Source organism: Chelonus insularis, unplaced genomic scaffold (genome assembly GCF_013357705.1).
Source record: "Chelonus insularis isolate UGA/USDA-ARS -01 unplaced genomic scaffold, ASM1335770v1 contig_397_pilon, whole genome shotgun sequence".
Classification (NCBI taxonomy): domain Eukaryota; kingdom Metazoa; phylum Arthropoda; class Insecta; order Hymenoptera; family Braconidae; genus Chelonus; species Chelonus insularis.
In genome coordinates, this window is record NW_023276552.1 from 1137984 (window position 1) to 1150222 (window position 12239).

At 32.4% G+C, this 12239-nt stretch overlaps 2 protein-coding genes across 3 annotated transcripts in view; one reads left to right on the plus strand and one right to left on the minus strand.

Annotated features, from left to right (window-relative positions):
• Positions 1–3593: 3593 nt before the first annotated feature.
• The window catches only part of Ance-3 (angiotensin-converting enzyme Ance-3), a 34506-nt gene continuing 25860 nt past the window's right edge, over positions 3594–12239 (minus strand). For both annotated transcript variants that reach the window (XM_035084540.1, XM_035084539.1), the window contains 3 exons: positions 8702–8842; positions 5032–5198; positions 3594–4266 (listed from right to left, as the gene is read on the minus strand). In XM_035084540.1, the coding sequence (XP_034940431.1) occupies positions 4121–4266; positions 5032–5198; positions 8702–8842 (454 nt within the window). In that variant the 3' untranslated portion in view covers positions 3594–4120. The remainder of the gene's footprint in view (positions 4267–5031; positions 5199–8701; positions 8843–12239) is intronic.
• Positions 9604–11412, plus strand: LOC118067675 (proline-rich protein 4-like). The gene is made up of 2 exons (XM_035084542.1): positions 9604–9721; positions 9830–11412. Exons 1-2 carry the CDS (start codon positions 9710–9712, stop codon positions 10922–10924), a joined length of 1107 nt encoding a protein of 368 aa, XP_034940433.1. The 5' UTR covers positions 9604–9709; the 3' UTR covers positions 10925–11412.

Consider the following 12239-nt stretch of genomic DNA (forward strand, 5'->3'; position numbering starts at 1 on the left):
AACTAACTCAGATACAGACAATTGGGCGAGTCAAAGCTACTCGGAATGCACTTGTGGCACAATGAACTGCGACCCTTTTGACAGAATTCCCCTTCTCTATGTCGTTCATTCATTTGATTCGTTGACAAATTAAAGGGTGTAGTTTATTATGAGAATCAAGTCGGCATGAGACATCAGTTAAAAGCAGAATCTAGATATTATTTAACTCTACAAAATAAAAATAAATAAATAAAACTCTTTTACTTTTTCTTATTTTTATAATTTGTTGATGTAAATTTAGCTGGAAAATACTTTCAGTTAATAGTTCAGGTATTCGTAATTATGCTAAAAGTAACGCAAATGTCAACTTTAAAATCTTGATAATTTCTTATGCAACTCAATATCCTAAGTATCATGAGAAAACATGTTATTATTTCGAAGCTGATCAGTTTTCAACTCATCTTTGTATTCAAGCTAAACAATGTTTCAAGTGAAATAATAGCCCACGTATTTTCAACCTATTACCCGTAATTTAATAATCTATGGCGATTATCATTAGCCTAAGAATGTATAGTTGATGTTTCTATGATCGATTTCAATTTCAATCTTAGAACTCTTGTATACGTTGAAAGCAATATGTATTATGTATCAATTTATTTTTCAGTTATTACCAACAACCTTCACCTACTAAACAAGCCATAAACTAAATGCTTTCGCTGATGTTATGAAGCTGCAATTTTTCATGCAGATTTTTTTGCTTATCTAATGGAACATATCCTATGTGTCACTTTTCCCAAAATAGCAACAATTTTTTTCCAACTGAGTCGCTTTCTCTATGATGTAATTCAAAGTGTAAAGAATTATTCTGTGAATTTTTATAAAAAAAATCATCAAGTATTTCATTTATTTCTGTGATATCTATTACTCACATGCCAACATGTGTGGTCGTTGAATATTAAAAATAATTGGTAGTTCAATCAGTTAAAGTAATGTATTTTTTATATTTTATGCCTCAATAGAAGCCTTGACTTATTCATTTTTTAGAATACTCTCCAGCTAATCGTTTCAACAATCCTCTACTTCTTTTACAACTTCAAGATCTTTGAAGCTATAGACCGAGTTGATTCAAATTTACTTATCTTTCGTGTCATTAGCTATATTTTAATTTGAGATTTATTCAAAAAATCTACCATTCAAATGAGCCCCAATCATTCTAGACTACATAACAAACACTTGATTATTTATAATCTTGATCTAGAAAAAGGATGTGTTTTTATATTACAAGTTAGTAAAATATGTTGATCCTGTTCGATCTATTTATACGAAATTTAAAAGTTAAGGTCATGTATCTTTAAAGACTCGAGAATGCTAGATATTATAAAATAGATCCGGCAGTTAGTGATAATGAGTATCAATAAATTAATTTTTATTGATACTTTGTAGTTTATTTTTGGTTCAATTTTCGAAAGAAGAATTTTTAGTAAAACAAAAAAATTAATTTAAAATTCAACAATTCAGACTAATTAATTTTCTTAGATTCTTATTCATCATCATTTTTACAACAATCATTTCATTTCAATTTTTTATAAAGGTATTCTCATGAAGCCAATCAAAAAGCGAGCCATTTTATGAGCTTTTTTATTCATAGAACAACTGAAGACATTGTAATTTTTTTAAACGTCATTTATAAACGTTGGAGGATATTAAATATAGAACTTTATTTTTAAAAAAAATCCAAATTGACAGTGGAATTTTTCTTATTGCTATAATACTTATGAAACCAACATAACAATTATGGTTCTACTTTTTTCTTATGAAAAAAAATTTTTGAAATGACTTGTTCTTTAACTAGTCTCATAAGATTACCTTCTTTGTAGAATATCTATAATTATTTGAATATGTCATTAAGAACAAATTCTTAGCTTATAATTTATAAATAAATCGGAAACGCAATTTATTGAACTGTTTCTTTAACTTGTTTTATTACGACATTTGTTAATCCTATAATTTTTTAATAACTAAAGTAAATATTTCTGTGAATAGAAAACTTATGGACGGCACAGAATGACAAGGTCATTTAGAATATTTTTCTTTATTAAAAATATATATAATTTGGCTTTAGAAAGGAGAATAGTGATGAAATGTAACATTTTTTAGAGTGGAATAAGCAATAGACAGTCTTAATAATTTTAGTTACATACATAAGTTGATTACATCGAATTAAAACGCAAGAGCAGAAGCTACATTCAACGGTTTGGCTAATAGGTAGATTCATTGTTATGTATAATCCAATGTAATCATTATATGTAAACAACCGGTAGTTGTATGTGGACTTTCTTTATTACAAACCACACGTGGTTTGTAAGGTGTAATCAACTGAAAAGATTCATTTCACGTCTTAAGATAATTGAAGAAAATTAACGTCAAATTAATCAAAATTTATGATATTTACTCATACTCTCAGCATTTTAATTATTTATTATCGATATAAATGAATCATACTCTATTGCTACTTCGATTTAACCTTATAAAGAGTGTAAAAAAAATTAATTAATAATGAATAACTTAAAAATTAATTCATTGAAAGATTCCCCATATTTACAAGTTCTACACATAATATGATTGATCTTGATTGAAGACTGGATTGGTTTTAGAGAAAAACTTGAATAAATAGATTTTTTTAAGTTAGGTAAATTGTGTTTAAAGGAATATTTTGCTTGACCATAATAGAGAAGGGAAGAAGCTTTCAATAAAATAATTTTCTTTAGACTAAGTAATTGTTTGTATCTTATAATAGAATTATTAATTAAATTCTAATGATGTTTCAACAGTATTTCCTCTTAATGTAAAGGTCTTTATCAAAGATCCTGAAGCAATTACATCTTGACTTTCAATAATAGCATGAAATCAATGACGCAATGGAATTTCATCCATGCAAATGGCGACAAAATACTCATTTCTCTGCAGCTTTAATCAATTAAAATTAATTGCAATCAAATATTACTGCTTTCATATTCACAGCATGTACCAATGGCCATAAACGTAAGACAATCATCAGAGAATAAACATTTATTGAGTGAATGGCTCTTCTTACGCCACGTGAAAGGTTTTTCTCTCATAATAATTATATTTTTCGTAGAAGGTGTCTCCACAAATGGGGTGGTTGATCATTAGTGTCTTATCATTTTCTTTTCTCTTTTCTTCAAAGATTTTCAGTATCCTCATCAACGCATTCCTTCTTCCATGTTGTTCATAAATGGTGAAAGCGTAAAAGACTGGGATATAAGTCGCTTCATTGTTCGTCACGTTTCGCGGAAAGTCTTCAGAAGACTTCCCTAACTCTTCCCTATTGCGCAAGTTGACGGACCAGTTTTGGGAGGCATGTTATGCGTTACGCATCGTTTGCTACTGTTCTGTGTGCTATTTGCTGACTTCAATGCTACCGGGTCTTATTGTGGCCATTCTCTTTCCACTTAAGAACGGGTGCGTCTCGTGAAAGAGAACGTCCCTCGTAACCATAAGATATCGGATCTCTTGAGCTCTTTAACATGAGTGGCATGCATTTCGATGGACATTGCACTACATATGTATTTACCTCTTTTTTCTTTTTCTTCCGCATTCTAGAAGTGAATTTTTCGATTCTCTGATGATAGGCAAAAATTATTCTAACCAAGTACTACAATGATCTAGAACGGATTTTAATATTAAGAAGACTGAATAAATGATTGACGCCAACACTTAAGAAATATTTGTAATAAATGGATGACTCATATATCAATTTCATGATTTACAAAAAATTTATCTCACATTTCTTTAATGATTAACTATTTTTCTTTTAACCTTTTAGAATGTTTTCAATGCAAAATATCAATAATTTTCCAAAGGTTGTGAATCTTAAGCTTGTTGAAATCTTTAACCCTTAAATGTTCAACGATGATAAATGTTCAACAATAAAAAATACTTATAATTTACAACATATAAAATTTTTTTTTTAATTTTAACATATAAAATTATTCATTTAAGAGTTAAGTTTATGAATTAACTCTAAAAATGATTAAATGTGTCTTTCATCAATTGAAAGTTTGAATTTTTCTTTTAAATTGTTACTTGCAACAATTAATTCTTGGTATTTAAAATTCTCCTAATAAATAAATATAGTAGAAATAATTAACAAGATAGTAATGAGTGGAGCTTGGAGATGTGAAGAGAATGCTGAGCTAAAGTAAAATCCAGCTCCATAAACCTGCAGACCTGCGGTTTCAATGCTACGCTTACAGTAGTCACCATCTGTAAGGAAAATGGCTGTTTAGTATCTTCATCTGTATCATGTATTTAACAAAAATACATGCATAATTAATTAAATGACTTAATGTTGCAGCACGAAACCCGAACGTGGTGTAGAGTCTAGTGTTATAAATCAAAGCGTGGAGCAAAGATGCATGTAATGAGCGGCGGGAAAATTAGTTGGCTATTACTCGAGCTCTGTGTAGTCTATAGAATTGTTACGGAAAACGAGGAGTGTAAATAGCAATGTGGGTGTCCCGGAGACTTGGTACAAGTTAGTAGTATAGGCGTAGAGTAAGCTAAGTGTGTCGTGAGACCAAAACAAAGAGCAACGAGCCATGGAAACAAGAGCGCCCGTAGACGTCGAACGTGTCTCACGTTTGCACGTAGACACCGCCGGATCTATGTCTTTTTCTGCTTCGCCCTCTCTTTACCAACTTCATCGCGAGGCCTCTGCATGTAGAACACCCGGCCCCTTTCGCTCTCGTTACACCCATTTCGTAATCTTCAGTCCCACGAACACCCGAGTAGAGGACTTCACATAATCAAATGCACTCATAGTGACAGCTTAGCATTTATTCATGCGCGTCAGCAAAAGTATATAGAAATAGTCAAGAGAATACATTAAGTGTTGGTATAGGTACCAGTTAGCTCGATCATTTCCGCCATTTATTTTCATTTTTATTTTTATCATTCTACGGAAGTTGTTTGCAAGATCGATAATGATCGATAATCAATGAAATTCTGCTTGAGAAATTAATTACTTACCATAAGACCAGCCAACAACTTCACCGGATCTTAGATTTTCCGTTCTCAGCCAATCCTCCAATGGTCTAAAGAACTCCCTGAGTGCGTCACCATCCAATCTGAATTCACCAGTCGCCTCTTGGAGTATGTCCTGCCATGGTCGCGAAGATCCTTTCTCCATCAATCTTCTGCAAGTGAAAATCGGTCTATCTTATCACGTGGTTAAAAATAAAACTACTTTCTACAAAATGTGGATTCCAAAAATAACATTAAAAAAATAAATATATAGTAAATATGCAGAAATGGTTCGCAAGAAACTATTAAGAGAAGACTGTGTCAGACGTTACTGGTTTACTTAATATGCTAAAGTATTTTACTTTTATTCATAGACATTCTTTTTCTTTTGTGTTCATTAGCTGATTCTTCTAAAATATGATTTTATTTAGTATATTAGTATTACTTTACTTATGCCAATTATTTATTAATGATGCAATTACTATTTTCTGTAGTTCATCAACACTACATATATTGCATATTATTATTTTTTAAATTTATTTCAGTTATGTTCATTTTTCAGAAAGTATTGACAGGTGATATTTAAACATAATGAATGTTAATGATTACTTTTTTTACAATAGAAATTATAAAATGGAGTGTCTTTAGAAATATTTTATGCAAAAAATATGAAAGAAGAGGAAGAGTTTTTTTATAAAAAATTTTTTTGCCAAGGTTTAATTTCTAAAACAAATTTACTAAGGCTGATCATGGCATGAATCATTACCTCACAAGTGTTTTATTAACTCCCGGAGAAATTTTTCGAGCTCATAAATCAAAACTGACAAAATATAACGTAATTTATTCATCGATGATTATGATAATATCAAAGCTCCAATTTTTTGATCATCAGTTATATTATTACATGAGTATTTAGCTTATTCCTTTTCACTTTCTACTAGTCTACAGAGCAATAATCTGTAGCCCACGGCATTATTTACAAGCAACGTGACCCAACGTGCACTTGACCTTTGTGATGTCTTCTAGGCTGTATATCTCCAACTGCTGCAGTTTCTACTGTACTGTTTAAATTTACATAATTACACCATTTTATTCAATCTACCAGATAACACCTCTTCGTATGAAATATTTTCACTTAGACACGTAATACATATATGCATGTATCGCAATGTTATTAAACTGTACTCTCGAACGATCTATTTGTCGAGAGTCGCATGCAACTTAGGCCTGAATTTCTTAGTGCCATTTCTCTTGGCAGAAATCTCTAAGGTATCTGGTTACATCACGTGATAATTAGGTAGTATTTACACAAACCGGATGCATAATAATCCGTACCAGATATATTTTTTTTTATCAAAACATATTAATCTTTTTTTTTTAATACTTTTATTCTCTAAGAGTCATTCAACTTATCTTGAGAAAAATATCAATGGATTTAAATGAAAGTGAATTTATTTGATATTCGTGAAACAGGAAAATCATGATCGAGATTGATAATATTTATTTGTGATTGTTTCAGAGAAGGCTTTAAATTTTATTGAACTGAAGCAGAACATTTGAGCTGATGTTGATGATAGTTTGTTGATCGGGATGACGAACGATATTACTAAAACTAATCGAAGCCGTGAGAACTTGAGTGAATGGGCAAGAACTTTTGGAATGTTTTGCAAAGTTGCTGTAATTCATCGATCTTATAATTTCCGGTATGGAGAGCGAAATCGGGACTTTCCTGTCTACAGATTTCGCAACTGCGCAGGACTCTGAACCATAGATTGCGTTAACCCAGTGAGTTACACATGCATATGTACGTAAAAGCACATATGATGGTCTGAAGTAATATCGAGACGGTTTTCTGATGGGAAAATTTGTTAATTTAAATGAAAAATATGGGAAAATAATCCCATTTAACATTTTAATTAGTTTGTGAAGATACTCTGGATGGCAATATAAAATGTAATAGATGGTTAATTAAAATGTTGGTATAAAAATCATTAAAAAAAAAGAAATCGTAAGACTTGGAGATCGATAGTCCGAGACATTGATACGTGTTTTATTTGTACACACTCAAATGTACTAGACTTTCGCAATCGAAATAGTGTTTGTAACCGTAACTGGCGAGAGTTTACGATCGGTCTCTCTTCTACTTAACTACACTACAGGAAGAGTATACGTAGGTATTTATGAGCTAGTAAGTTTGCGACTAAAGTATAGAATTTTTGTGATAGCATGAATTTTCTTTTGCTTTATACTTTGACGAGTAATCGTTCGGTTATGTATAAATGTTATGTTTGTTTTTTATTTTTTTGCAATAATTGGCGAGAGCTGTTACGTCGATTGGCTTATAGGGAAACACGAAAAATTAATGAGTCATTACTGAATTATATGAAAGAATGTCACCAAATTCTCACTTCTTCTTGTAAGAAATAAAAGATTATTTATGAATTGACTTCTAGGAACTCTGGAGATTTGTTTTTTTCATATAATTGATTTATTAGAAAAAAACTGGTATTGATAAAAATTTCTGGAAAAAGATAAAATAAAAATTAACTTCATTATAAATGATAATATATGATGATTAATCAAGCAGAGATTGAACTTAGATAAAAATAAGTAGATCAATAGAGTTACTTTAAAAAACATTTCGATCTTAGAAACATGCACACGGTTACATTAGATTCAACTTGTTCTTTAACGAATAAGCGCAATAGTTTACACTACACATGTTGCATCATGACCATCTTAAGACGAATGTGAGCACATTATTTTGATGAAAGAAGTACTGGTATTTTGTTCTTAAAATTTCACAATGACCTATCTTCAATTCTTTAAATATATTTAAACATAGGGCATTTTAATTGAATGTCTACTATAATCGACATGGAATTATATGAAATAGCTAGACAGATGAAGTTGAAGATGAAGTAAAGCCCAAATGAATAGATGGGAAAAGCTAGACATGTGTTATAAAAAAAAATGCCAAGTCGCTCAGTTCACTAGCCCATGGGAAATGATTTACATAAGAGCTAAGATTACATCTTTGTACATCTTACATATCAGGAATAAAAATGAAAGCTATTAAAAATGATATGCAATGAGAAAATAGGAAGAATAATAAATTACTTAATAAATATACTTTTTTGAATCATCGTTGCGAATTATATTCCTAGATGAAGCAATCTATTTATCAATGATAAATAAATGTACCTTATTTAATATTCATTTATTTATCAATCACTGACTCATGAGCATTAATAATTGGTTCGTTTTAGGGAAAGTGATTTAATCAATATATATATTGGCAGCTGACGAAAGTCGAAAGGTTGAATTCACCAATTCAAGGGTGCTGGTGAGTAAAATAAATTATTTATTGTATAATTTCATCAGTTTTTAATAAATTAAATTCACTTAATTTTCTTGCATATGCTAATTAATCAGCAGATTTGTCGTGAAATCTTTTTATGCATTTCGTTACCAAAGTTAAAACGTTTTGATGTCGAGGACTAGTTCTAGTTTCCTCTCACTTGCATTCTGCTATTACGTGATACGTTTCTCATTTATTTTACACCCGGTTTTTAAACTTTTTATTTTATTGTCTTCTTTTTAGTGATTTATTATTTATTTATGTTGCTGTTGGTATCATAAAAATAATGATTAATGTCTCTGTTATTTAACTTACCCTAAAACACGTCCAGCATCAGGATTTCTGTAAAAGTCACATCGATGTAATGGTCTTCTAGGATCATTGGCAAAACGTTGTCCTGCGGCTTGGCATAGACCTCGGTATAGCTGGAATTGGAGAACACCGGCCACAAAGTTTCTGTGAACATGTAAAGACAAAAAAGACCATGACTTTCAATTCCGTGGTGACTGAAAGTCAATATTGATTTCAAGGAGAGTTTAGGTTTTAAATATAAAAAATCAAATGGTAAAAAATAGCGGATTAGAGAGTGCAAAATATCAATACCAAATTACGTATTATTATTGAACAACCATTCACTGAAACTTATTCGATTATTAGCTTATTTAATTGGGTCTAAAGTGAAAGCAATTATTCTGAAATATGTAAACTTTTTTAAGCTTGTTGACACGTCTTTATAGTATTATAATACTGTTATGGACATGTTATCGAAAAAATGACGTCTGTCTTTGCTGAAATGTAAGTTGAAAATTTCTCCAATATTGAGAGTAAGTTTTACATAATAGACTTCTCTTCAACGTTTTGATGTAAATTAAAATGCATTTTAGTTGAAGAGCTCTTAAATTCGATAAACTGTCGACCAAGTACTTAAAGAGTTAATCATCATATAATTACAAGGTATCAACAGAAAGATAATAAGTAGTATTTAAACGTGTGAGATAGACAGCTGGGTGATGTGAGAGTTTGGAACCAAAAGAAACAGTGTACGAAATCAAGGCGGAGAATCATGACGAGTAGTCGCGTGTCCCAAGGGGGAGTGGTGGTTTGTTAGCTGAATACGTTGGTTGGTTGGTTGACCACCGTGGATTGGATTGTGTCGGGTACAAACAACTATCTTATACATTGAACAAAGAAACGTGGGGGTACACCGGGCACCTGGGCCTATGTAAGAAGGCGAAAGTGTGCCGCGTATATAAAGCCCTGAACGACCAGCAATCAGCATCCAGTTCACTCCTGGACGCACCCGGAACATTCATAAAAGATAAAATGAAGAGTTTGGTATGTTCCTAAGGGTTTACCTATCAGTCTATTTCATTTTATAGAATATTCGCGAAGTGATTTTTCATTTGTGAAGACTTTTATTTAATACTCCATTCGTGTTTTCAGTTTGTGTTGGCCCTCCTGGCCACGGCGGCATTCGCCGAAGAGGAGAAGAAGGTTGAGGACAAAGTAGAAGGAACAAAGAAAAACGAAAAACGTGGAATCCTTGGTCTCGGCTATGGATACGGCTATGACGGTGGCTACGATCTTGGCTCTGAGCTTTCTCACAGCTATGCATCACACGGTGATTTTGGCGGTTTGGAAGGATATGGCGGTGGTTATCATGGAGAACATCACGTGAAAACCTTGACAGTGGTCAAGAACGTTCCTGTGCCTTATCCAGTTGAGAAACACGTGCCTTACCCAGTGGAGAAGCACGTGCCTTATCCAGTTAAGGTACCAGTCCCACAACCTTATCCAGTGGAGAAACACGTGCCTTACCCAGTCAAGGTCTACGTCAAAGTACCAGTTCATGTACCACAACCATACCCAGTTGAGAAGAAGGTGCATGTGCCAGTTCATGTTCCAGTAGACCGTCCATACCCTGTCAAGGTTTTGGTTCCTCAACCTTACCCAGTCGAGAAACACGTGCCTTATCCAGTTAAGGTACCAGTTCCTCAACCTTATCCAGTTGAAAAACACGTGCCTTATCCAGTTAAAGTACCTGTCCATGTGCCGGCACCATACCCTGTTGAAAAACTCGTCCATGTTCCAGTTAAAGTGCACGTAGACAGACCCTACCCAGTTCCAGTGCCTAAACCATATCCAGTCCATGTCGAGAAAAAAGTCCCTTATCCCGTTGACCGACCAGTTCCTTACCCCGTCAAAGTTCCAGTTGACAGACCAGTACCTTACCCAGTTGAAAAACACGTACCTTACCCCGTTAAAGTACCAGTTCCTGCTCCCTACCCCGTTGAAAAACCAGTCCCATATCCTGTTGAAAAACCTGTACCTTACGCGGTCAAGGTTCCAGTTGACCGACCATACCCAGTTCATGTTGAAAAACATGTTCCTTACCCAGTAGAAAAACCTGTACCTTATCCCGTTAAAGTACCAGTCGCCGTCCCAGTTCATGTCGAACATCACCAGGAACATCAAGGTGGCTACGAATACTCTGAACCACACTTTGGAGGATACGAATCTCACGGCTACCACCATTAAAAGTGGACGACGCGTTCTTAAAAGAACCTTTAATAACAAAAATAGGTTCGTGTACGCGCATTTACATTGGTGACCTGAGAAATTAATTTTTAATTTATCCGTTTTATTTAGTATCTAATCTAATTACCAGTCAGTAAGCAACATTTTTTCCACAATTCTGCATAGAAGTAGCATCGAGTAGATTGAGTAATCAAGTTTTCTTTCACTTATCGACACAGTCGATGTAGTATGAAAATGAATATTCCGCAAAGTGTATAGATAATCTTTCTGTTAATTTTTTTTTTGTCTCTAGTGTCATAATGCGTGACGCATGGGTGAAAACCAATAGGTCGTAACGCTTGTGAGCACTGTTTGCAAATTAATTCTACTCGACGCTGAACCTATCAATGATGCTAAATTGTTAAATTTTTTTATACTGATAGACTCAAGGTTTATATATGTATTTTTGTACTATACAGATTAAAAACAATTAAATGTATTAAATTAAATTGCTCATTACTTTATTACCTCATCCTGACAACATTACTTTTAAGTAGTCATAAAAACTATAAAAATATATAATAATGTAGGTGATTAATTCATTCATGATTCAATAAAAAAAATTCAACTTTCAAAAAAATACCTCTAACTGGTTTGCTTTATGTAAACAGTCGTTGAGGATATAAATTTTGTAGATACATTTCCAAAAATTTAATCATTATCACAAACTCTCGGGAGAATCTTGGAGAAATTTTGCTCGACTTGAAAGAGAACTTGGATTATATAACTGGTCATTCGCGTAAATGATAATAAAATAAAAAGGAGATGCGAAAGTAAGAGTCGTTTGCCTAGTCTTCTAGCGAAAAATCGGTCAAAACAACACCTTGGTTACATAGTTAACCGCATGTATTTTCTGCCTATGCACACACTAATCGTTGCTTCTTCCTCTAGAGTTTTTTTTTTAGCAAACAAAAAGTTAGATATGAAAACATGAAAAAAGTAAATAATTTAGTAGAAAATATTGTCAAGCATGAATGCTTTTATGTGGATTTAATAAGTTAGCTATAAGTGGAATATTATACAAGTCATGAAACATAATTCTTTATTTATGCTTGGATGTACATTGTCCAACATGGTACAATTGTTATTCAAAAACATTTCTTACAATAGTAGGTTATTAATAAAAATTATAACGACCTACTGATACACCTCTATTGAAAAAAGAGAAAAAATAGACTGACATACTTTCACATGACATAAATTTAGCAAATATAGGAATGATTTCACAATTTTTTTCTATCTCCTTAGAAATTTGTTTGAACTTAAAAATGGGGAA